Source organism: Sturnus vulgaris, chromosome 27 (genome assembly GCF_052056855.1).
Source record: "Sturnus vulgaris isolate bStuVul1 chromosome 27, bStuVul1.hap1, whole genome shotgun sequence".
NCBI lineage: Eukaryota > Metazoa > Chordata > Aves > Passeriformes > Sturnidae > Sturnus > Sturnus vulgaris.
In genome coordinates, this window is record NC_142269.1 from 4,079,152 (window position 1) to 4,104,620 (window position 25,469).

Consider the following 25,469-nt stretch of genomic DNA (forward strand, 5'->3'; position numbering starts at 1 on the left):
TTTTTTTTTTTAATATTTTTCCCCGTTCTGAACCAGAACTGAGCAGTTTTATTTTGATTTTTTTTTTATTCTTTTATTCGATTTTATTTGATTTTCGGGTTGTTTTTCTTGCTTCAGCGAGGGATTTGCACGATGCCATGAAGGGGACGGACACACGCACGCGGGGACATCACGCTCGCGGGGACACCAGCGGGGACATGGGGACATGGAGGAGGGGGGGTTTGGGGACAGGGTGGCACCTGCCACCCCCTCACCTGGCGCTGTCACCTCCTCACTCGTGGCTGTCACCTCCCCTGCTGGGAGCGGTGGCTTGGGGGACAAACCGGGGGGGATGGAGACAACCCCAAAATGTGTGACAGCTTGGGGACACCGGGGTGGGGACACCGGGGGGACACCGGGGGGGACACCGGGGGGACACCGGGGGGGACACCGGGATGGGGACATTGAGGTGGGGACACCGGGGGGGGACACTGAGATGGGGACACCGGGATGGGGACATCGAGGTGGGGACATTGAGGTGGGGACATCGGGATGGGGACACAGGGGATGGGGACATTGAGGTGGGGACACCGGGGTGGGGACAACGGGATGGGGACACAGGGGATGGGGACATTGAGGTGGGGACACCGGGGTGGGGACACCGGGGATGGGGACACCGGGATGGGGACATTGGAATGGGGACATCGAGGTGGGGACACCGGGATGGTGACACTGAGATGGGGACACCGGGCTGGGAACACTGGGATGGGGACACCGGGATGGTGACACTGGGATGGGGACACCGGGCTGGGAACACTGGGATGGGGACATCGAGGTGGGGACACCGGGATGGAGACACCGGGGTGGGGACACTGGGATGGGGACAACGGGGTTGCACTAAGGACAAGCCCCGCCCATGTCATTTTTGGGGGTGTCGCTAAGGGGGTGGCACACTTGTCACCCTCCCATGAGGATGTCCCCAAGGAGAATGGCAATTGTGATCCCCTCACGTGAGTGTCCCCATGGAGGGTGGCAATTGTCACCCCCCCCCGTGACATTTTTGAGAGTGTCCCCAAGGGGGTGGCACTTGTCATCGCCTATGTGAGTGTCCCTACAGAAGATGGCAATTGTCACCTCCCTATGTCATTTTTTGGGTGTCCCCATGGAGGATGGCATTGTCACCCTCCCGTGACATTTCTGAGGGTGTCCCCACTTGTCACCCCCCATGTGGGTGTCCCCAAAGAGAATGGCAATTGTCACCTCCCCATGACATTTCTGGGGGTGTCCCCATAGAGAATGGCAATTGTCACCCCCCATGTGGGTGTCCCCAAAGAGGGTGGCATTGTCACCCCCCATATGGGTGTCCCCATGGAGGGTGTCAATTGTCACCCCCCTCATGACATTTTTGAGGGTGTCCCCATGGAAGGTGGCAATTGTCACCTCTCCATGACATTTTTGGGAGTGTCCCCACAGGAGTGGCACTTGTCACTCCCCCATGACATTTCTGGGGGTGTCCCCACAAGGGTGGCATTGTCACCTCCACAATTGTCACCCCCTCCTCTGAGTGTCCCCCCCCCTCCCCGCTGCCACCGCGTCCCCCCCCCCCCCCCCCCCCTCGGGTGCCACAAAACGTCACAAAGTGCCACAAGCAGGGGGAGGGGACAGCGCCAGGTGCCACCCCCGGGGCTGCGGCTTCGCTACAGCGAACTCACTTTGGTACCGAGAAAAGAAAGAATTAATGAAGAATAATTAGAACAACAACGACAATCATTCCAAATTAAATTAATTCAAAACGCAACAGGCGACTGCTATTGCTGCTGGGGGATGGGCCGCGGTGTCCCCAACGCCACCAGGACTTGGGGACAAGGTGGGGACAAGGAAAAGGGGCGGGGACTCAGCGCGAAGCCTAAACCTAAGCAGGGATTTCAAATCCACCCCTTAAATAATAGCGGACGTGATTTATTTCTCTTCTTTTTTTCCTTTTTTTTTTTTTTTCGTTTTTTTAAAGTTTTTTTTTTTTTTTTTTTCTTCTTCCCCTCTTTAAATATTTATATATAGATTTATATTACGTATATTTTATATATATAATATGTAAATATATTTTTTAAAACAATATAAAATGTTAAGACACTTCACTTAAATGTAAAGAGTTGCTTTTTTTGCAATCCAAAGAAATTGCATCATGATTTTTTTTTTTCCTTTTTTTTTTTTTTTTCCTCTTGCTTTTTTTTGGTCTTTTAAAATTTTTTTGTTTTTTGGTTTTTTGTTCTTTTTTTTTTTTTTTTTTCTGTGTGTTTTCTCTTTGTTATTCAAAAAAAGGCTCTCGTTTCTTCTGTACAAAAATGATCGAGATACAAAAAAAAAAAAAAAAAAACAAAACCAAAAACCCGAACGAAATACAGAATAAAATAAAATCAGAGGAGGGGGAAAAGGAAGAAAAAAAAGGAATTGAAATTTAAAAAAGAAACGGAAAGAATCAACGCAAGGACGGAATAGAGAACGGAAGGAGTGATTGGATCTCGGGTTGCACACGCACACACACACCTGGGCACACCTGGGCACACCTGGGCACACCTGGAGTACACCTGGAGTACACCTGGGCACACCTGGGCACACCTGGGCACACCTGGGCACACCTGGAGTACACCTGGAGTACACCTGGAGTACACCTGGGCACACCTGGGCACACCTGGACACACCTGAGCACCCCTGGGTGCACCTGGATACACCCAGGATGTACCTGGGCGCAACTCAGCACAGGTGAGTACACCTGGGGCACACCTAAGATGTACCTGGCCACACCTGGAACACACCTGGGCACACCTGGAGTACACCCAGACACACCTGGAGTACACCTAGACACACTTGGTCACACCTAGGATGTACCTGGGCACACCTGGACACACCTGGGTGTACCTGGAGCACACCTGGTCACACCTAGGATGTACCTGGGCACACCTGGACACACCTGGACACACCTGGACACACCTGGGTGTACCTGGAGCACACCTGGTCACACCTAGGATGGACCTGGGCACACCTGAGGCACACCTTGGCACACCTGGGTGTACCTGGAGCACACCTGGACACCTAGGATGTACCTGGGCACACTTGGGGCACACCTGGTCACACCTAGGATGGACCTGGAGCACACCTGGGGCACACCTGGAGTACACCTAGACACACTTGGTCACACCTAGGATGGACCTGGGCACACCTGGGCACACCTGGGCACACCTGGGCAGTGAGGTGCCCACGAACCACCCAACCCCCCCCCCCCCTCCCCGGAGACCCCGGTGTCCCCAAGGCGAGGGGACAAAACCACGACAGGGCCACCCCCCCCCCCTTCCCCTTTCCCCTCCCCGGGACCTCCCCCCCCCTCCCCAAATTTCACACCCTGCGGCCCCTCCGGCACTCCCGGGGACCCCCAGGACCCCCTGGAGGGGACGCGGGGGTGGCGGCGGCGACAGCGGCGACAACAGCCGGGGATGTCCCCGAGCCCTCGGTGCCAGCGGCCACCCAGCGGCGAGCCCTGGCCCGAGCTGTCCTGTCCTGCGGGGACACCGCGGTGGCTCCCGGGGAGCTCGGGGGTCGCTCCGGGGGTCGCTCCGGGGGTCGCTCCGGGGGTGTCTTGGGCGGTCGCTGCTTCCCGAATTTCCGCGTGGTTGGAGCTGGAAGCTGCTCCTGGCTGGAGGCTGGTGGGGGGAAGCTCTGAGAGCTCTTAAATCAAATGAAAAAATAATAAAAAAAGCCAAAAAACCAAAAAAACCAAAACAAAACAAACAAAAAAAAAACCCAAAAAAACGGCGGGGAGGGGGAGAAAAGGAAGGGGGGGGGAAAAAGGGGAGGGGGGACCAAACAGCGATCCAAAGGGGAGGGGAAATAAAGAGAAAAGGAAGGGAAAAAAATGAGGAATGGAGGGGGAAAATAAAGGAGAAAAGGAGGGAAAAAAAGGAGAAAAGAAGGGGGGAAAAAAAAGGAGAAAAGGAGGGGGGGAAAAAGGAGAAAAGGAGGGGAAAAAGGAGAAAAGAAGGGGAAAAAATGAGAAAAGAAAGGAAAAAGGAAGAAAAGAAGAGGAAAAAAGGAGAAAAGGAGGGGTAAAGGAAGAAAAAAGGAGAAAAGGAGGGAAAAAATGAGAAAAGGAGGAAAAAAGGAGAAAATGAGGGGAAAAAATGAGAAAAGGAGGGGGAAAAAAAAGGAGAAAAGGAGGGGGGAAAAGAAGAAAAGGAGGGAAAAAATGAGAAAAGGAGGGAAAAAAAGGAGAAAAGGAAAGAAAAAAAAAAAAAGAGAGAGAGAGAGAAACAGAAAGTGGCTGGTTGGCCATGGCGGAGCGGAGGGGACACAGAGGTCGGGCCGAGGCGCGGCGCAGGCGAGAGACACAAAAGTTTTTTTTTTGTTGTTGTTTGTTTTTTTTTTTGGCGGAGCGGAGGCGACAGAAAAAAAAAAAAGCCACCAAAAAAACCAAAAAAAAAACCAAAAAAAAAAAAAAAAAAAAAAAAACCCAAAAAACCCAAAAAACTAAAAAAAAAATAAAAATAAAAATAAAAAAAAACAAAAAAAAACGAACAAAAAACATGGAGCAAACACGAGAAGAGGAGGGGACACAGGTGGCGGATTCCCTCCTCGAGAAGAAGCCAAAGTCGCAGGGAGGAAGAGGAGCCCGAGGAAGAGAGGAGGAAGAGCGGGCGGGCGGAGCTCAGAATGAGATGGAGGAGTTCCTGGCCCCAAAGGAAGTCAATACGGGGATGGAGGTTCTGCCAGCTGCGGGTTTTTCTGAGACCGTGGGGGAAGTCTCACTGGCCTCTTTTGATGCTCTAGTGGCCTGGAAAGAAAAGTAAGATTCAAGGAGGACGAGGAGGAGGAGGAAGAAAGGGTGGAAAGTCCAAAAAAAAAAAAAAAAAAAAATTAAAATTAAAGAAGCAAAAAAAAAAAAAACCAAAACAGGACAAAAAACGATCAACCAAAAAGGCTTAAAAAACGACAAAAGAAAGGAGGGGAGGGAAAAAAAAATAATAAAAGGAGAAAATAACGCCAAAAACAAAGACAGGAAAAAAACCCAAAACAACCGAGAGCCAGAGGGGAGCTGGTTCAGAAGCAGCACTGAGTCAGGCCTGAGGTGAAAAGCAGCTGGAAAAGGTGGAAAAAAGTGGAAAAGGGCCACCACAAAGAGCGCGACAAGAGCGGGTCCCACGTGTCACTGCACGGGCAGGGGACAGCCCCGAGAGGAGGGGACACGGACAGACGGACACACAGACACACAGACACACACACACACAGAGCCAGGGGGGCACGGGGGACACGGGGGAGGCACAGGGGGGACAAGAAGGGACAGCGTTAGAGAGGGCACAGCCCCCACGGTGGCACCCGAAGGGGACGGTGCCCACCCTGTCCCTGTCCCCTGTCGGGTGGGGTGGGGGGTCGCGGGCACGGGAATGGGGCTGAAAAATCCCGCTGGGAATGTGGGGAGGGGATAAAAAATGAGGCGGAAAATGAGGTTGTGGTCACCTCAGGTGACCTCCAAGGGACGGGGCTTGGTGGCCTCACGGGGTGCTCGCCAGCCCCGCGGGTGGCCGGTGTGTGGGGGATGCAGAGGGAATTCCCAGATTTTCCCTGATCCCATGGGATGGGACAACCCCGGAGGGGACAATCAGGGACACCCCGAGCTCGGGGAGCAGCGGAGGTTGGGGAGGGGTTTTGATCCTTTTTGCCTTTTGCTCATTCCACATTTGCCCAAATCGCACGAAATCCTCCCCACCACCCCCCCAAAAAAAACCCCCAAAACTCTGCTGGAAAATCCTTTGGTTCGTCCAACGATCCCCCAGGGCTGAGGGATCCGGGAGAACGAGCAGATCCGGGTTTATTGTGGGGTTTGGGGCTGGAAAAAGGATCAAGACTCAGAGCAGGGGAAGGGGAAGGGTGGGGGGGATCGAGGTGAACCCGCTCGTGGTGCCCAGAGAGGGGGAAGGGGCGATGGGAGAGGGGAGCAGGGACGGAGGGAGGACACCCGAGTGGCCGTGATCCCCCGGCGTGTGACCCGGGAATGCACGGCCAGCACTGCGGGTGACAGCAGGGACACAACGGGGGGGACCCCCCCCGGGAGATGCCCAAACCCCCCCCCCAGGATGGGGAGGGGTCAGGGTTGGGTGCTGGGGATGCTCCACCCCAAAAACGGCCCCAAATTCTCTTCCAGCTGCTGTGGGCCGCTCACGATGTCCCCAAAGTGCCACCACCCCTCCTGGGACACACACAGGCTGCTTCTGTGGATTCATGGGGGGGGTCCCCAAAAACCTCCCGGGACAGGATCCCCGACCCCAGAGCTCATTGTCCCCCCGGGGCTCAGCCACCCCTCAGGGCAGGTGACACCAGCGCTGGGGGACAAAGGGCAGCGAGCGAGGACGAGCCCGTGACCAAGCGGTGTCCTTGTCCCCAACCCCCCAGGGCTGGCATTGTCACCTCCCATGTGGGGATACCCACAGGGGGTGGCGCTGTCACCCTCTCATGACATTTTTGAGGGTGTCCCCATGGAAGATGGGAATTGTCACCCCCGCCATGTGGGTGTCCCCAAGGGGGTGGCACTTGTCACCACCCATGACATTTTTTGAGAATGACCCCATGGAAGGTGGCAATTGTCACTCCCCCATGACATTTCTGGGGGTGTCCCCAAAAAGGGTGGCAATTGTCACCTCCCCATGTCATTTTTGAGGGTGTCCCCAAGAGGGTGGCATTGTCACCCCTCCCATGTGGGTGTCCCCAAGGGGGTGGCATTGTCACCCCCCCATGCGGGTGTCCCCAAGGGGGTGGCATTGTCACCCCCCCATGTGGGTGTCCCCAAGAGGGTGGCATTGTCACCCCCCCATGTGGGTGTCCCCAAGGGGGTGGCATTGTCACCCCTCCCATGCAGGTGTCCCCAAGGGGGTGGCATTGTCACCCCTCCCATGTGGGTGTCCCCAAGGGGGTGGCATTGTCACCCCCCCCCATGCAGGTGTCCCCAAGGGGGTGGCATTGTCACCTCCACACCCGCTATCCCCGCGCCCCTCTCGGGCGCCACAAAGGTGCCACCACCAGGGCCACAGAGTGTGACAAGATCCCCTCCTCCCACAACAACCGCGTCCCTTTGTCCCCAACCTCTCCGAGCTCAACCAAAACCAAGAACGCACCAAAAAACTCCGAACCCCCCCCCAAAAAAAATCAAAAAATCCCCCAAAATCACCACCCTGGGAGTGTCCCCGCCCCAGGCCGTGCCCGGGGGCGGTGCCGGGGTCGCGGGCAGCCCCGGGGGCGGCTCTGGGGGTGCGGTACCTGCTGCTGGCCCTGCTGGATCCTCATGTACTCCATGCGCTGCTTGATGTGCTTGCCCTTGTCGGGGCTGCCCTGCTGGCCCTGCTTCAGCCTCGACGCCGGGTTCACCACCTTCATAGCCGGGATGGACACGCCACCGCTCTGCGGGGTACAAAATCCGGCGAGAAAAGGGTTAAAACGGGCTGCTGGAAGCTCCCTCGGGATGGGTGGTTGGAGATGCGCCACCAGCGCAGCTCGTGGTGACAAAGCCAGGTGAGGACGAGGTCACCGGGTCCCCCGTGAGCTCCGAACTTACCGGGAAGCACCCGAGAGGGATTTTAGGGCAGACACGGCAAACACCGGGACACCGAGGGCGGGACGGGACACCCCAAAAGAGAGAGGGAAAGAGGCGGCGGCAGGCAGAAGCAGATTCCAGGTGGGAACGGCGGCAGTGGGAATACAGAGGAGTTTATTTCCAGATGTGCACAGGTGTGGATACAGAGAATCGCCAGAGCAGCGGCGAGTGTCACCCCGAGTGTCCCCTCCCCTGCTGGGGACACCCCAGGTCCCCCCTCCTGCCTGTCCTGTTCCAAGAGGGATCAGCCCAGGTTGGGAAATCCACGGCTCAAGGTGAGCCCCTGATCCTCACAGGTGGGACACGGGGGGATTCCTGCACCCCACAGCGCGAGGAAATCCGAAAATTCTGGAATATCCTCAGCTGGGAGGGACCCATGAGGATCCTCAGAGTCCAAATCCCAGCCCTGGAGAATCCCAAGTGTCTGTGTCACAACATTCCCGGCACTGGGAATGTTCCCAAGCAGCGCAGAATCCTCGGAAGGTGACACCAGCCCCGCCCAACTTTAGGACCGACCCATCCTGCCTAACCCTGAGCCTGGCTTTGCCTCAGCCATAAATCCATCCCGCAGCTCCACTTCCCATAAAAATAAAAATAAAAAAAAAGAAAAAAGCGGGAAAAATTGGAGCTACATGCTCGTTCACCCAGCGAGAGTCCCCGAGGAGGGAGAGAACGGCTCCAAATGGAAAATGAGATTTATTCCCCAGCGCTGGCTGTTAATAAAGGAGCAGGTTGATGTCGCAGCAGAGCTCAGGGCATTTTTTCCCCTCCTCCCTGTTTTTTTCCCAGATATTCAGCTGGATTCCAGCAGAAAGCAATTTGGGATGGCTTCAGGGAGCTCGAGCTGTGGTTTAATTAGGAGAAACATCTGCCAGGCTCCTGCTGCCGCTCATTAGGAGAGGGTTTTAATGTAAAATGGTGAAACTGAGAGTGGTGCTTGGGCATCCAGCCCTGGCCGAACCCGTGGGGTGCTCCTGGACCCCTTGGGATGCTCCTGGATCCCGTGGGATGCTCCTGGACCCCTTGGGATCCTCTTGGACACAGTGGGATGCTCTTGGATCCCGTGGGGTGCTCCTGAGCCCCTTGGGGTGCTCCTGAATCCCTTGGGATGCTCTTGGACCCTGTGGAATGTTCCTAGACTCTGTGGGATGCTCCTGAACTCCTTGGGATGCTCGTGGACCCCTTGGGATCCTCTTGGATCCCGTGAGATGCTCCTGGACCCTGTGGGATGCTCGTGGATCCCGTGGGATACTCTTGGACCCCTTGGAATGCTCGTGGACTCTTTGGGATGCTCCTGGACCCTGTGGGATTCTCTTGGACCCCTTGGGATCCTCTTGAACTCTGTGGGATGCTCTTGGACCCCTTGGAATGCTCGTGGACTCTTTGGGATGCTCCTGGACCCTGAGGGATTCTCTTGGACCCCTTGGGATCCTCTTGAACTCTGTGGGATGCTCGTGGATCCCGTGGGATGCCCTTGGACCCCTTGGGAAATTCCTGGACCCCTTGGGGTGCTCGTGGACCCCGTGGGATGCTCGTGGACCCCGTGGGATGTTCTTGGACCCCTTGAGGCCCATCCCGGACCTGGTGCTCCAAAATCCTGCCAGGGGGTGGAAGAATCCACCTCAGCCCGGCTCTAATTGCAGCACGGGCTCAGCCAGCAGCCGCCGGCACCGCCTCCCTTCCCGCTGCCAGCTCCTGCCTCGCTCATTCCTGCCCTTCCCAAAACCCCTGCAGGCGTCAGGGAGAAGAGGAAGATTCCTTCTCCAGCTCGGCTCTGCCCGGAGGAGGAGTCACAGAGAGGGAGAAGGCAGAGGAAGAGACATCAGAGTGAATCCAGGGCAGAGCAGGGCACGGGGTGGGGGAGAAGAGAAAATGAACCTGGCGAGCGCCGGGGGGCAGCTGCGGCTTGGGGAGCAGCGCTGGCTTGGTCCTGCTCGGAACTGGACTCTTGGCAGCGCCATCCTTGGCCTGGCTGAGGTCCAGAGCGGTGTCACCGTCGCAGCCTCCGTGCCCGAGGTCCCCCGGGCTTTTCCCGACCTCCTCGGATCGCGGCGCGTCCTTGGCGAACACGAATTCCACGGCGGGGTGGCTGCTGATCTCGCTGATGGTCATTTCCAGCTCGCGGATGGTTTCCTCCAGGCTGTCCAGTCTCTGGTAGGTGTCCTCATAAATCTCTTTTTTACCCGGAGCTCCTTGCCCGGGCGACAAGTGGCCTTTGCAGAGCCCCTCTGCCACTTCCCCCCTCGTTTTGGGGTGGTCGCCGGTAGCCAAAATTCCTCCATCCCATGCCGGGGGTGCCGTGGAGCGGCTGGAACGGGCAGGGATCTGCTCCGGGGAATGTCCCGGTGCCCCCGGGGCTGGCTCCGTGCCCGGGGCAATCCCGGCATGTGGCACCGGGCAGCCCGGGGGCTCTCGGGGCTCTCGGTCCGGACTTTCCGGGCTCTCCTCCCTCCGCGCAGCTTTGGGAGAGTGTCCAGGAACGAGCCTGGCTCCTCTTTGGGGGTCCCCATGGGGAATTTGGGGGATGATCCCGGCACCCACGGAGGGGAGCGCGGTCTCCGCAGCTCCGGCGCTTTCCCCGTGGCTCCGATGAGGCTGAGAAATTTGGGGACAATTTTTGTCGCTGCCTCCTGTCCTGCTGGCAGCGTCCCCTCCTCGTCCCCTCATTTTATCCCTCGGGAAAGGCGGGGCTGCCAAAGGCAGAACCCGGGATGTGCCGGCGGGAGGGGGTTCCTGTGCCAGCGGGGATTTTGGGGAGCTGCCAGGAGCTGCCACACGGCCTCTCCTTGTCCCCTCGGGTGGCAGCTGCCCTCCTGCTGCCTCGCTGCCCGGTGCCACCCACAGCTCCGGCTCGGCTTCGGGGGACGGCGGCTCCGACACCCACTCGGTGAGCACGATCTGGGGCAGGGAGAACGCCCGGCTGGCCGGGGCTGCCAGCGGCTCCTGGGTAGAGAATTCAGACAGGTTATAGGGGCCAGGAGGCAGCGGGGTTTCACTGGGGAGGCACCACGGGGTGTAGGGACACGTATTGAGAAAGTAAGAAAATTACAGCTTGAAAAATATTCCAGGCTGGAGCTGCTCAGCTCTGTTCCCAGCCCATGAGCTGGTCCAGCTCAAGGCTAGGGAGAATTTCTCCCAGGGTGATAATTTGGTCAAAATAAAAAGGAATTAATAACAAAGATAGAACACTTGTTCTGGTGTGTGACCAGGCCCTGGCCATGGGGTGTCTCAGAATTGCAGTCCTGCTATAAAACCAAGAGTGTTCCTGAATAAACTCGGCTCTTTCTTTCCTGTCATGAAACTCGACCGTGGAGCTGTGCATCTTATTTCCGCCGCACTTAAAGGGTTAAAACCCCTTCCCACGGCTACCACGGGGTGCCACAAAATATTGGGGTCCTCCCCCGCCATGCCGGTGCTGCCGGGCACGGCAGAGTTCCAGGGGGAAGTTTGGGAAGGAAAAGGGGCTCGGTTCCCTCTTGCTGATCCCATAAATCCCACCGGGATTCTCGGCATGGACAGGGCACGGAGGGGATGCTCAACTCCCTCCTGTCCATCCCATAAATCCCACCGGGATTCTCGGCATGGACAGGGGCTGGAGAGGGGCTCAGCTCCCTCCTCCATCCCTGACATCCCACAGGGATCCAGAGCATGGACAGGAGTTGGACAGGGGTGTTCAATTCCCTCCTGTCCAGCCCTGACATCCCAGCAGGACCCACAGCGTGGACAGGGGCTGGACAGGGATGTTCAGCTCCCTCCTGCAGCCCTGACATCCCATTGGGATCCAGAGCATGGATAGAGAATGGAAAAAGACTCAGCTCCCTCCTCCAGCCCTATATCCCATTGGGATCTTCAGGATGGGCAAGGACTGGACAGGGATGTTCAGCTCCTTCCTGCCCAGCCCTACATCCCATTGGGATCCAGAGCACGGACAGGGAATGGACAGGGATGGTCAGCTCCCTCCTGCAGCCCTGACATCCCACAGGGATTTTGAGCATGGACAGGGAACAGAGAGGATGCTCAGCTCCTTCCTCCATCCCTGACATCCTACAGGGACTCACGGCATGGACAGGGAATGGAGGGGGGCTCAGATCCCTCCTCCAGCCCTGTATCCCATTGGGATCTTCAGGATGGACAAGGACTGGACAGGGATGTTCCATTCCCTCTTGTCCAGCCTTGACATCCCACTGGGATTTTGAGCACGGACAGGGATTGGACAAGGATGTTCAATTCCCTCTCGGCCAGCCCTGACATCCCAGAGGAACTCACAGCATGGACAGGGGCTGGAAGGGGACGCTCATTTCTTTCCTGTCCAGCCCTGACATCCCACAGGGATTTTGAACATGGACAGGAACTGGACAGGGATGCTCAGCTCCCTCCTCCAGCCCTGACATCCCACTGGAGCACAAAAACCTCTAAAGCAAAAACCACGCCGGTGTTTCTGCACCTTTGGAAATCCCGCTGCCACCAGCAGAAATCCAGCTGGTATTTCTCTGTGCTGGTCCAAACTGGGGGCACTGGTGTGAGCACAGAGCTCCAGTGAGGGCGGAGCCATCCCAGCCCAGGGGCACCAGACCTTTCCCACCCCAAAACCACCCGAAAATGCTGCTCTTCCTGCCCCCCCTCCCTGTTCCCATGCCGAGAGACCCCCATGGGATGCCCTGGCACCCCTGGCAGAACCGGTGCCCCTGCAGCTGCCCCCGAGCTCGGGGCAGGCGGGGCAGGAGCTCCGGGTGTGCAGCCGGGCCCCATCCCAGCTCTGGGGCTGAGGGACAGAGGGACAGCCCAGACCTGGGGGGACCCCCAAAAATGCCAGAGCCTCCCCGAGGAGCTGAGCTGAGGGATGAGCTCGGCCCTGGGCATTCCCTGTTCCGCCCTGGACATTCCCTGCTCCACCCTGGGCATTCCCTGTCCCACCCTGGGCATTTCCTGCTCCGCCCTGGGCATTCCCTGCTCCACCCTGGGCATTCCCTGCTCCATCCTGGCATTCCCTGTTCCATCCTGGCATTCCCTGCTCCACCCTGGGCATTCCCTGCTCCACCCTGGCATTCCCTGTTCCATCCTGGGCATTCCCTGTTCCACCCTGGCATTCCCTGCTCCATCCTGGCATTCCCTGCTCCACCCTGGCATTCCCTGCTCCATCCTGGGAATTCCCTAATTCCCTGTTCCCTGGGCATTCTCTGCTCCATCCTGGCATTCCCTGTTCCATCCTGGGCATTCCCTGCTCCATCCTGGCATTCCCTGCTCCACCCTGGGCATTCCCTGCTCCATCCTGGCATTCCCTGCTCCATCCTGGCATTCCCTGTTCCATCCTGGGCATTCCCTGCTCCGCCCTGGGCATTCCCTGCTCCGCCCTGGGCATTCCCTGCTCCATCCTGGCATTCCCTGCTCCATGCCATCAGTTCTCCAGGCATTTTCCCCCTGCTCTGTCCACCCTGTGCCTTCCCTGCCCCATCCCATCCTCTCTCCAGTCTCTCTCCCCCCCAGAGCCCAGCACGGACATCAGGAGAGCTGCGCTGTGGCCGGACCTGATCCGGGTCAGACCCAAATCCCCCCGGGCTCTGCTCCAACCCTTCCCTTTCCGTGCCCTCGGGGCTCTCCCGTGCCCTGCCCGCCCCCCGTGCCGTGCCCGGTGCGGTGCTGGCCTGGCCCGGGAGCCCCGGCCGGGGGTTAGTGCTGGGTTTGGTGGCGTGAGCGAGGCAGTGAGGAGAGAAGCCGATCGTTAGTGAGTTAAATCAGAGAGGAGAAGCAGAAGTGAGCCGAGAAGAGGCGGAGGAGGAAGGCGGTGAGAGCGCAGCCCCGTGGAGCTGTTACCTTCCATCCTTGGGCTACCACTGCGGCTCCGCTGGGCCACCAGCCGGAGTGGCCCGGGGACACGGCCTCGAGGGGGTCACAGGGGAGGGAAGGGGAGGCAGAGCTCCGCTGAAACACCTGGGGAGTCAAACACGGCCAGTTGGAGGGAGGGGGGTGTGGACACACACATTCAGAGAGCTGGGGAATTCCAGCTTGGAAATTCCTTTCAGGCCTGGATTTCTCCTGACTCTCAGCTCCATTCCCAGGCTGACAAGCTGACTGCAGCTTCAGTTAGGGAGGAGTCTCCCAGGGTGACAACACGGTGACAAATAGAATAAAATTCATCACAAACATTAACCCCTGGTGTCTTTGCCGTGGGACACATCCTGAGGTGCTGTCCCAAGGATGTTTGTCCCAATTGTCCCATAAGCTCCTGTCCTGTCCTGGCTGCACTGACACACTTTAAATACAAACTGTCTGTACAATAAATTGGCCTTTTTTCCCCCAAAAAAATCCGTGTGTGCTGCTGTCTTTTCCCTCTCTCTGCAGGGCAGTGACCACAGGGGGGGACAGCCCGGGCTTGCAGCGGGGCTGGACCAGGGCTGGCAGCAGGGATGGGGGTGGTTGTGCACGGGTGGCATTGTCCCCTGGGCTGCTGGCAAGGTCACCTGGCCAGCAGTGCCATCAGTGCCCTGGCCAGGAGAGTCACTGATCCCTCAGCCAGCAGTGTCACTGGTCCCCTGGCCAGGAGAGTCACCGGTCCCCTGGCCAACGGTGTCACTGGTCGCCTGGCCAGCAGTGTCACTGGTCGCCTGGCCAGTAGTGTCACTGGTCGCCTGGCCAACGGTGCCACTGGTCTTCAGCTGGCAGTGTCACTACATCCCTGGCCAGGAGAGTCACGAGGCCCTCAAGTCAGCAGTGTCACCTGTCCCTGGCCATCAGTGCCATCAATGTCACTGGTCTCCCAGTCAGCAGTGTCACCAGTCCTCAGCTGGCAGTGTCACCTGTGCCCTGGCCAGCAGTGCCATCAGTCCTCTGGCCAGCAGTGTCACTGGTTCCCTGGACAGTGGTGTCACTGGTCTCGTGGCCACCAAAGTCACTGGTCCAGGTCCCCTGCCTGCAGCATCATCACCTGTGCCACACCTGCACCTTGCCCAGCTCTCCCTCCTGGGGGAAAACCACCCGGGTTAAAACCACCCGGGTTAAAGCACCCAGGTTCAACCATCCAGGTTAAAGAATCCAGGTTAAACCACCCCGGTTAAAACCATCCAAGTTAAACCATCCAGGTTAAACCATCCAGGTTAAACTATCCAGTTAAAACCACCCAGGTTAAATCATCCAGGTTAAACCTTCTGGGTTAAACCTCCCGGGTTAAACTATCCAGGTTAAAGAATCCAGGTTAAAGCACCCAGGTTAAAACCATCCAGGTTAAACCATCCCCTCCCCACTGGAGCACCTGTGCAGTGCTCAGAGCCAGCTGAGTGCACCCAGGGGTGCAGCAGGGGCACCCAGGTGTGCAGCACCTGTCCCTGGCAGTGCCACCCCTTTGTCCCCGCGGGAACCGCCATGCAGTGCCGGTGCCAGGGATGTCACAGATGTCACACCCCAAACCCCCTGAGCTGTCCCCGGAGCGGAAAGGCAAGGTGTTGTCACCTTTGAGGTGCTGTCACCTCCGGGACGGGGTGGTGTCACCTCGGGGGTGGTGTCACCTCCAGGACAGAATGCTGCCACCTCCGGGATTGTGTCACCTCTGGGGTGCTGTCACCTGCAGGGCAGGGTGCTGCCACCTCCGGGGTGCTGTCACCTCCAGGACAGGGTGCTGCCACCTCCAGGATTGTGTCACCTCTGGGGTGCTGTCACCTCCGGGTGCTCTCACCCCCAGGTTGGGGTGCTGTCCCCTTGGGGATGGTGTCACTCCCAGGTTGAGTGTCACCTTTGGGGCGCTGTCACCTCCAGGTTGGGGTGGTGTCACCTCAGGATGGTGTCATTTCCTGGGTGCTGTCACCTCGGGGGTGCTGTCACCTCGGGGGTGCTGTCACCTTTGGGGCGCTGTCCCCTCGGGGGTCCCGCGCCCCTGCCGCGCTCACCTCCAGCTCCGCGATGATCCGATCCTCGTCATCGTCGTCCTTGACGGCCGAGGCGATGATGGGCGGGGTGGACGCGGGCCGGGCCACCTCGGACACCGCCCGGGCCACCTCGGACACCGCGCGCCTCAGCTTCACCTGTGGCTTCTGCGGCTCCAGCTCCTCCGACTCCGCCTTCTGCGGGGGGGAGAGCGGCCGTGAGGACCGGGGGGCACCGGGGGGCACCGGGGGACATCAAGGAACACAGGGGGACACCAGAGGGCACCGGGAGGAACGGAGGGGCACCGGGGACATCAAGGAGCACAGGGGGACACCCGAGGGCACCGGGGGACATCGAGAGGCACCGGGAGGTACCGGGAGCACCGGCAGGCAGCGGGGGTCACCCGAGGGCACCAGGGCCACCGACGGACACCGAGAGGCGCCAAGGGGACACCAGGAAGCACCGGGAGGCACCGAGGGACACCGGAGGACATCAGGGGACACCGAGGGGCACTCGAGGGCAGCGGGAGACGCTGGAGGACACTGGGAAGCACTGGGGGACACTGGGGAGCACTCGAGGGCACCGGGAGACACCGAGAGGCAGCGGGGGGCACCGTGGGACACTGAGGGACAAAAGGAGGTGTCCGAGGGCACCAGGACACCGGAAAGCACCGAGAAGCACTGAGGGACACCCGGAGGACACCAGGAAGCACCGAGGAGGACCAGGGGACACCGGGAGGCACCGGGGGACATCCGGGGACACCGGGGGACACCAGAGTGGCACCGAGCACCCCAGCCCAGCGTCCCTCCATCTATCCCTCCTTACCTTCATAAAGCCGGGCTCCTTCTTGCTGGTGACAATGACCTCGCCGCTGCGGGTCGTGGTCAGCCCGTGCGACGAGGGGAAGCTGCGGCGGGGCGGCGGCGGCGGCGGCGACTTGGAGGGTTTCTCGGTTCGGTACCGCGGCACCGTCAGCTCGTCTGGGCACGGAGGGGGGCGGTCAGGGCACCGCCCTGGGCAGGGAATGCCCGGGGTGGAGAAGGGAATGCCCAGGATGGAACAGGGAATGCCCAGGGTGGAACAGGGAATGCCCAGGGTGGAGCAGGGAATGGCCAGGATGGAGCAGGGAATGCCCAGGATGGAGCAGGGAATGGCCAGGATCGAGCAGGGATCGAACAGGGAATGTCAGGATGGAGCAGGGAATGCCCAGGATGGAACAGGGAATGCCTGGGGTGGAGCAGGGAATGCCAGGGTGGAGCAGGGAATGCCCAGGATCGAGCAGGGAATGCCCAGGGTGGAGAATGCCAGGGTGGAGCAGGGAGTGCCCGGGATGGAACAGGGAGTGCCAGGATCGAACAGGGAATGCCCAGAGTGGAGCAGGGAATTCCCAGGGTGGAGCAGGGAATTCCCAGGATGGAACAGGGAATTCCCAGGGTCACCTCCCCCGGCCGTACCTGAGCCCCGGCGCCCATTGGGGTCCCCTTTGCCCCCCGATTTGGGGCCGTGCTGTGCCTTGGAGGGTTTGTGCTCGGGCGTGGAGGCGGCGCTGCCGCTGCCCGGGCTCTGTTTGTGCTTGGCGGCGAATTCCAGGTCGGGGATGGCTTTCATGAGCTCGGCCTGGGTCTCCTCCAGCAGCCGGTTGATGTCCTTGGCGCTGTACTGGGTGAGCGCCGCCCGCTTCTCCTCCCAGTCCCGCTCCGCTGCCTGCGGGCACGGGATGTCACCCCCCAGAAGTCAGGGACACCCCCAAAGCGCTCCGAGACACCCCCAAAGTGCCCCGAGACACCCCCAAAGAGCACCGCGATACCCCCAAAGAGCCTCGGGACAGCCCCAAAACCGCTGGGGAAAGCTGGGGGGGACACAGAGCCCGCTCCAGCCCCGTCCCTGGCAGGACGAGACCCCCCAGAACTCAGGGACACCCCCAAAGAGCCCCGGGACAGCCCCAAAGAGCCCCGGGGACAGCCCCAAAGAGCACCGGGACACCTTCAAACCTACTGGGAATAGCTGGGGGGGACACAGAGCCCGCTCCAGCCCCGTCCCTGGCAGGACGTGACCCTCCCCAGAACCCAGGGACACCCCCAAAGTGCTCCGAGACACCCCCAAAAAACACCGTGATAGCCCCAAAGAGCATCAGGACACCCCCAAAGAGCCCGAGGACACCTCCAGAGAGCTCTGGGTCACCCCCAAAGAGCATCAGGACACCCCCAAAGTGCTCCGGGACACCCCCAAACCAACTGGGAACAGCTGGGGAGCCGTGGAATTTTTAGCCCCATCCCAAATTTCACCAATCCCCAACACAGCAGAGGCGGTCCCCAAATCCTGAGAGGAGCTGGGATGGAATTTTTACCCCCATCCCAAATTTCACTACTCCCTCACACAGTAGAGGCACTCCCTAAAACCTCTGGAATAATTTGGAGAGGTGGAATTTTTACCCCATCCCCAAATTTCACGGCTCCCCCACACAGCAGAGGCTCTCCCCAAACATTCTGGGAGGAACTGGGATGGAATTTTTACCCCATCCCCAAATTTCACCAATCCCTCACACAGCAGAGGCGCTCCCCAAACCCTGAGAGGAGCTGGGATGGAATTTTTACCCCATCCCCAAATTTCACCAATCCCTCACACAGCAGAGGCGCTCCCCAAACCCTGTGGAAGGAGCTGGGATGGAATTTTTACCCCATCCCCAAATTTCTCGACTCCCCCACACAGCAGAGGCGCTCCCCAAACCCTGAGAGGAGCTGGGATGGAATTTTTACCCCATCCCCAAATTTCACCCCCACGCTCCCCACCCTCCACCGAGCTCCAGCAGCCTGAGCGCGGCTCCCTCTCCCATTCCCACCCCTCCAAACCCCCCAGAGGACCCCTCCCCAAAACCCGAGCACCCCCCTCTCACCTCCACGGACACGGCTTTGTCCGCGCTTTTCTTGCTGGGGGTCTCGGGTCCCGTCTGGGTCTTGGCCGGCACCATCTCGGGGGCTCGGGACGGGTTATTGCTCTTGCCGGGGTGGCTCTGGGGCTGGGGGGGACTGTGCCCAAAACCGGGCACCCCCAGGCCTTCAGGGGTGCCCGTCAGGTGGTGCAGGCTCACGGGGGGGCTGGTGGGCATCTCCAGCTCCAACCCTTTGGTGAAATCCGTCTCCGGGGCCACTTTCTTGGGCGACTGGCTCAGGCTGCCGGGCGAGCTCCACACGCCCTCGTCCACTTGCCTGGGGCAGAGCGGGGGCACTGAGGGGTGGTGGGGAACTGGGGGAAGGGGTCAAAAAAATCCTGATTTTCTGCGGGTTGAGGTGCTCTGAGGGCCGGGAAAAGGGGTGGGGTTGGTGCTGGAAAATCGGATCCCTCCAAACTTTTCCCAAAATCCAGATTTTCCTGGATTTTGGTGCACTGCAGGAAATCAGATCCCACAAACCCTTCCCTAAATCCAGATCCATCTGGATTTTGGGGCAGTGCAGGAAATCGGATCCTCCAAACTCTTTCCAAAATCCAGACCCGTTTGGATTTTTGGGGCAATGCAGGAAATTGGATCCCACAAACCCTTCCCTAAACCCAGATCCTCCTGGATTTTGGGGCAGTGAAGGAAATTGGATCCCACAAACCCTTCCCAAAATCCAGACTCGTTTGCATTTTGGGTTTTATGGAAAGAGGGGTTTCCACACACACCTGGAAAGGACTGAAGGTGTTTTTGGGGTCCTTTAGCAGAAAAACGAGGCTTTTATGTAAAGAGAGGTTCCCACACACACTCGGGAAAGGACTTGGGGTATTTTTTGGGGGGGATCCTTTAGCAGAAAAATCAATGTTTCATCAAACACGGGGTTCCCACCCACACCTGGAAACCACTGGGTTTATTTTTGGGGTTCCTTCAGCACAAAAATAATCTTTTTATCACCGCCCCTCTCCCTCCCTCCCTCCCCGAGCGTTTGGGCCGCCCAGAGGGGAGGTGACACAGAGCAGTGGGGACAAAGGGACACCGAGGGGGGAGGTGGCGGTGCCCTCGGGGAGGGGCTCACCTGCGGATCTGGGCCAGGGTGTCGGTGACGCTCTTGCAGCGTTTGAGGAGCCCGTCCAGGCGGTTCGGCTCCTCCTTGAGGAACTTCACGGCCTCGACCTCCACCCGCAGCACCACGCGCATCTTGCTCTGCAGGCTGGGGAACTGGGCTGGACAGGGGACAGCGGTGTCACCTCTGTGACACTCCTGGAACCACTGTGACACTCCTGGCACCGCTGTGCCACTCGCTGTGCCTGGCTGGCACTGCCATGGACAGAGGTGTCACCTCTGTGCCACTCCTGGTACCGCTGTGGCACTCCTGGTACTGCCATGGGACAGCGGTGTCACCTCTGTGACACCCCTGGCACCGCTGTGTCACTCCCTGTGCCTGGCTGGAACTGCCAGGGGACACTGGTGTCACCTCTGTGCCACTCCTGGCACTGCCAGGGGACACCGGTGTCACCTCTGTGCCACTCCTGGCACTGCTGTTCTACTCCCTGTGCCTGCTGGCTGTGACACTCCTGGTACTGCCAAGGACACCGGTGTCACCTCTGTGCCACTCCCTGTGCCACTCCTGTCACTGCCATGGACAGCGGTATCACCTCCGTGCCACTCCTGTCACCTCTGTGCCACTCCTGCCACTGCCAGGGGACACTGGTGCCACCGCTGTGCCACTCCTGTCACCTCTGTGCCACTCCCTGTGCCTGCTGGCACTGTCAGGGGACACCGGTGTCACTGCTATGCCACTCTTGTCACCGCTGTGCCACTCCTGTCTCTGCCATGGACAGCGGTGTCACAAATCCAGGGGCAGGGAAAAGCTGGAGCATCCCAGGTACAAAGAGAATTCCAGGAATTCCTGGAGTATCCCAGGTACCAATATCTAAATCCAGGGGCAAGTAAAACCTGGAGAATCGCAGGTACAAACACAAATCCAGGGACAGGGAAATCCTGGAGAATCTCAAACACAAATCCTGGGAATCCTGGAGCATCCCAGGTACAAACACCCAAATCCAGGGACAGGGAAAACCTGGAGCATCCCAGGTACAAACACAAACCCTGGGAATCCTGAAGTATCCCAGGTACAAACACACAAATCCAGGGAATCCTGGAATATCCCAAGTACAAACAAAAATCCAGGAAATCCTGGAGAATCTCAGGTACAAACACCCAAATCCAGGGGTAAGGAAAACCTGGAACATCCCAGGTACAAAAAAAATTCAGAACAACCTGGAATATCCCAGGTACAAACACAAAAATCCTGGGAATCCCAGGCACAAACACCCAAATCCCGGGAATCCTGGAGCTCCCCAGGCAGGGATGGAGCAGGGAAGCCCCCGGAGGCTCCGTTTTCCCCCCCCCAAGCCCCCTCCTCACCCTTCAGGTCCGTCAGGGTCTCCCCCAGCTGCTTGAGCACCACGGCCTTTTCCTCCAGCTCCTGCACCGGGATCAGCCGCTGGCTGTGAGCCAGATCCTTCTGGATCTTCTCCACCGACTTCTCCAGGTCACTGAGGGGGCACGGCAGGGCAGGGGGTCACCGGGGGTTACTGGGGGTCACCGGGGGGTCATTGGGGATCACTGGGGTCATTAGGAGTGTTACGGGGGGTCACTGGGGTCATTAGGGTCCCTGGGGGGGCACTGGGGGGTCATTGGGGCGTCACTGGGGGGTCATTGGGGCATCACTGGGGGGTCACTGGGGATGACTGGGGTCATTAGGAGTGTTACTGGGGGGGCACTGGGGGTGTTACTGGGGTCACTGGGGGTCACTGAGAGGGCACGGGAGGGCAGGGGGTCACCTGGGGGTCACTGGGGGGTCATTGGGGCATCAATGGGGTGTTACTGGGGGTCACTGGGGTCATTAGGGTCACTGGGGGGGCACTGGGTGGTCATTGGGGCATCACTGGGGGGTTACTGGGGTGTTACTGGGGTCACTGGGGGTCATTGGGGCATCACTGGGGGTCATTGGGGCATCACTGGGGGGCTATTGGGGTGTTACTGGGGGATCACTGGGGGGTTATTGGGGGTCACTGGGGTCACTGAGGGCTCACTGTGAGGGCACGGGAGGGCAGGGGTCACTGGGGTTGTTACTGGGGGGGTCACTGGGGGGTCATTGGGGCATCACTGGGGGGTCACTGGGGATCACTGGGGTCATTAGGAGTGTTACTGGGCGTCACTGGGGGAAACTGTGAGGGCAGGGGGTCACTGGGGGGGGTCACTGAGGTCACTGGGGGGTCATTAGGGTCACTGGGGGGTCACTGGGGGAGTCACTGCCGTGTCAGGAGGGTGGAGAACCCCGAGGGTGGCAGGTCCCCAGTGTGGGGGGGTGGGGAAACTGGGCTGGGACCCCTCCTCACTCAGAGACGTGGTCACTGGGGACCCCTCCTCATTTAGGGACACGGTCAGTGTTTGGTTGGGACCCCTCCTCATCCGGAGCCATGCCCTGCTCGGAGGTTCTATGTCCTGCTCAGATGTTCTGTGCCCTGTCCCGGGGTTCTGTGCCCTGTCCCGGGGTTCTGTGCCCTGTCCTGGGGTTCTGTGCCCTCCTCGGATGTTCTGTGCCCTGTCCCGGGGTTCTGTGCCCTGCCCCACATTTTCTGTGCCCTGTCCCGAGGTTCTGTGCCCTGTCCCGAGGTTCTGTGCCCTCCTCGGAGGTTCTGTGCCCTGCCCGGGGTTCTGTGCCCTCCTCGGATGTTCTGTGCCCTGTCCTGGGGTTCTCTGTCCTGCCCCACATTTTCTGTGCCCTGTCCCGGGGTTCTGTGTCCTGACCCGAGGTTCTGTGCCCTCCTCGGATGTTCTGTGCCCTGTCCCGGGGTTCTCTGTCCTGCCCCACATTTTCTGTGCCCTGTCCCGGGGTTCTGTGTCCTGACCCGAGGTTCTGTGCCCTCCTCGGATGTTCTGTGCCCTGTCCCGGGGTTCTGTGCCCTGCCCCACATTTTCTGTGCCCTGTCCCGAGGTTCTGTGCCCTGTCCCGAGGTTCTGTGCCCTGCCCGGGGTTCTGTGCCCTGCCCGGGGTTCTGTGCCCTGTCCCGAGGCTCTGTGCCCTGTCCCGGGGTTCTGTGCCCTTTGCCGCGGGCAGTGTCCCTGTCGCGCAGTTTCGGTGCCCCGGCGGGACCGGCGGTGGCCCTGGCCGGCTCACCTGAGCTGCTGGGTGATGAGCTCCTCCTCGTTGAGGTAGCGCAGCCGCTCCTCCTCCACCAAGCTGCGCTGGCGCTGCAGAGGATCCTCGTGTTTGCGCATCGTGTCCGTCACCCGCACGCTGATCTCCGTCTCCGTCCGCCGCAGCAGCGTCTTCACCGCCTCCTGGTTCTGCAGCTGCGGGAGGAGGAGGAGGAGGAGGGGGTCAGGCTGGGAGAGACCCCCCCCCCCCTAGAATGGGAAATGGGTCCTGAGAAGGGACCAGCCCTGAGCTGGGCACGGGGAGGGATCCCTGAGCTGGGATTCGGGAAAGATCCCTGAGTTTGGATTCAGGAGGGATCTCTGAGTTTGGATTTGGGAAGGATCCCCAAGCTCAGCATGGGAAGGGATCCCTGAGCTTGGATTCAGGAGGGATCCCTGAGCTGGGATTCGGGAAGGATCCCTGAGTTTGGATTCATGAGGAATCCCTGAGTGCGGATCCAGGAAGAATCTCTGAGTTTGCATTCATGGGGAATCCCTGAGCGTGGATTCAGGAAGGATCCCTGAGCTCGTTTTCAAGAAAGATCCCCGAGTTTAGATCCAGGAAGGATCCCTGAGCTCGGTTTCAGGAGGGATCCCTGAGCTCGGTTTCAGGAGGGATCCCTGAGCTCAACTTCAGGAGGGATCCCTGAGCTCGGTTTCAAGAAGGATCTCTGAGTTTAGATCCAGGAAGGATCCCTAAGTTCGGTTTCAGGAGGGATCCCCAAGCTCAGCTTCAGGAGGGATCCCCAAGCTCAGATTTGGGAAGGATCCCTAAGCTGGAATTTGGGAAGGATCCCTGAACTTGGATTCAAGAAGGACCCCTGAGTTTGGATTCAGGAAGGACCCCCAAGCTCGGTTTCAGGAAGGATCTCTGAGTTTGGATTTGGGAAGGATTCCTGAGCTCAGATTCACGAAGGATCCCTAAGCTGGAATTTGGGAAGGATCTCTGAGTTTAGATCCAGGAAGGATCCCTGAGCTCGGTTTCAGGAGGGATCCTCAAGCTCGGCTCCATGAAGGATCCCTGAGCTCCGATTTGGGAAGGATCCGTGAGCTCCGATTCAGGAGGGATCCCCACCCTCACCTTCAACAAAGAAACCCGGAGCTCTCTCACCCCAAAAATCAGATTTCCCCACCCTAACCCAGTGGGAACAGATTTGGGATCTCCCACTTCCCTGGGCTCCCACCTGCAGCTTCCTGAGCTTCCCAACCCCAAAAATCAGATTTCCCCATCCTAACCCAGCACAAACCAGCTCAGATTTGGGATCTCCCCTGCCTGAATTCCCACCTGCAGCTTCTGGAGCTGCTGCAGCTTCCCCACCCCAAAAATCAGATTTCCCCATCCTATTCCAGTACAAACCAGCTCAGATTTGAGATCCCTCTCCCCGAATTCCCACCTGCAGTTTCCTGAGCTTCCCAACCCCAAAACCCAGATTTCCCCACCCTAATCCTGTGGGTCAGATTTGTGATCTCCCTTTTCCCCGAATCCCCACCTGCAGTTTCTGGATCTGCTGCAGCTTCCCAACCCCAAAAATCAGATTTCCCCACCCTAATCCTGTGGGTCAGATTTGGGATTTCCCCTTTCCCTGAATTCCCACCTGCAGTTTCCGCAGCTGCTGCAGCTTCCCAATCCAACCCAACCCAACCCCAAAAATCAGATTTCCCCATCCTAACCCAGCACAAACCAGCTCAGATTTGGGATTTCCCCTCTCCGCGAATCCCCACCTGCAGTTTCTGCAGCTGCTGCAGCTTCCCAACCCCCAAAATCAGATTTCCCCACCCTAACCCAGCACAAACCAGCTCAGATTTGGGATTTCCCCTCTCCGCGAGTCCCCACCTGCATTTTCCGCAGCTGCTGCAGCTGGTTGCGGAGCTCGCTGGCGTTCTGTTGCAGGTCATGCAGGTGCAGCTGCATGTGCAGGCGGCTCACGGCCGTGGGCTGCCCCGCTGGGGTGCTGGTGGCCGAGGGTGGCGGTGGCGCTGGCACCGGTGTCCCCGTGCCACTGCGGCTGGTGGCTGCACAGGGGGAGGGAAGAGTTGGGGTTAATAAATTAAAAAAAAAATAAATAAAATAAAAAAAAAATCGCTCGGGGTTCTTCAGAGAGAAATCAGAGTGCGGGGATGTGGGTGGTGGTGAGAGTCAGGGGAAAAAAAGTAGCGTGGTTTTTTTTTTTTTTTTTTCCCAGGTTGCTCAAAGGAAAGAATGAATAACAAAGTTTAGGATAAATTTGAAATTAAATTGAAAATTGAATTGAAAATTAAATTGAAAATAGAATTTAAAATTGAATTAAAAATGAGGGGGGCTCAGAGGGGGGTCCCGCAGGACCGGGGGTCACTCACACGCTGACGGGGGGGTCCCGCCGTTGGTGGCTTCTGTCTTCTCGCTGTGACAAAAGAGAGGAGGGGGAGTGAGAGACAGGCAGGGTGGGGAGGGGGAGAGACCCCCGAGAGGGACATGACAGACCCCGGGAGGGGACAACCCAGACCCCCCGGGAGTGACATCCAAGCCACCCCGGGAGGGGAAAACCCAGACCCCGGGCGGAACATCCCAAAACCCCCGAGAGGGACATCCCAGTCCCCTCGGGAGGGACAACCCAGTCCCCCCAGAAGGGACATGACAGACCCCCGGGAGGGACATGACAGACCCCCGGGAGTGACATCCCAGACCCCTCGGGAGTGACATCCCGGACCCCCGGGAGGGGACAACCCAGACCCCTGGAGGGACATCCCAGACCCCCCGGGAGGGACATCCCAGACCCGGGAGGGACATCCCAGACCCCTCGGGAGGGGACAACCCAGCCCCCCGATAGGGACATCCCAGACCCGGGAGGGACAATCCAGACCCCCCAGAAGGGACAACCTAGACCC

At 58.9% G+C, this 25,469-nt stretch overlaps 2 protein-coding genes and 1 long non-coding RNA gene across 6 annotated transcripts in view; all 3 read right to left on the reverse strand.

The window, feature by feature from the left end:
• Positions 1-1,745: 1,745 nt before the first annotated feature.
• Positions 1,746-3,233, reverse strand: LOC148221057 (uncharacterized). Of its 4 annotated transcripts, none has more exons than XR_015808560.1 (3): positions 3,070-3,233; positions 2,576-2,998; positions 1,746-2,523 (listed from the first exon to the last, which is right to left on the reverse strand). It is a non-coding gene; the product is annotated as an uncharacterized LOC148221057 (long non-coding RNA). The 4 variants fall into 4 exon arrangements; XR_015808559.1 differs by having other exon boundaries at positions 2,576-2,988; positions 3,041-3,233; XR_015808557.1 differs by having other exon boundaries at positions 2,576-3,233.
• A 322-nt stretch (positions 3,234-3,555) lies between these two features.
• The window catches only part of SRCIN1 (SRC kinase signaling inhibitor 1), a 103,775-nt gene continuing 81,861 nt past the window's right edge, over positions 3,556-25,469 (reverse strand). Inside the window, exons 9-19 of the mRNA XM_088179435.1 lie at positions 24,945-24,985; positions 24,439-24,629; positions 22,585-22,760; positions 20,826-20,956; positions 19,474-19,621; positions 18,360-18,672; positions 16,921-17,170; positions 16,292-16,446; positions 15,490-15,663; positions 7,279-7,419; positions 3,556-4,801 (exon numbers count right to left, since the gene is read on the reverse strand). Coding sequence (XP_088035561.1) covers positions 4,676-4,801; positions 7,279-7,419; positions 15,490-15,663; positions 16,292-16,446; positions 16,921-17,170; positions 18,360-18,672; positions 19,474-19,621; positions 20,826-20,956; positions 22,585-22,760; positions 24,439-24,629; positions 24,945-24,985 — 1,846 coding nt within the window. The 3' untranslated portion in view covers positions 3,556-4,675. The remainder of the gene's footprint in view (positions 4,802-7,278; positions 7,420-15,489; positions 15,664-16,291; positions 16,447-16,920; positions 17,171-18,359; positions 18,673-19,473; positions 19,622-20,825; positions 20,957-22,584; positions 22,761-24,438; positions 24,630-24,944; positions 24,986-25,469) is intronic.
• Positions 7,430-10,645, reverse strand: LOC148221058 (uncharacterized; the record flags this gene model as incomplete). Its single annotated transcript, XM_088179460.1, has 1 exon — positions 7,430-10,645. A coding segment is annotated over one exon (1,296 nt), but the record flags the coding sequence as incomplete, so codon positions are not given.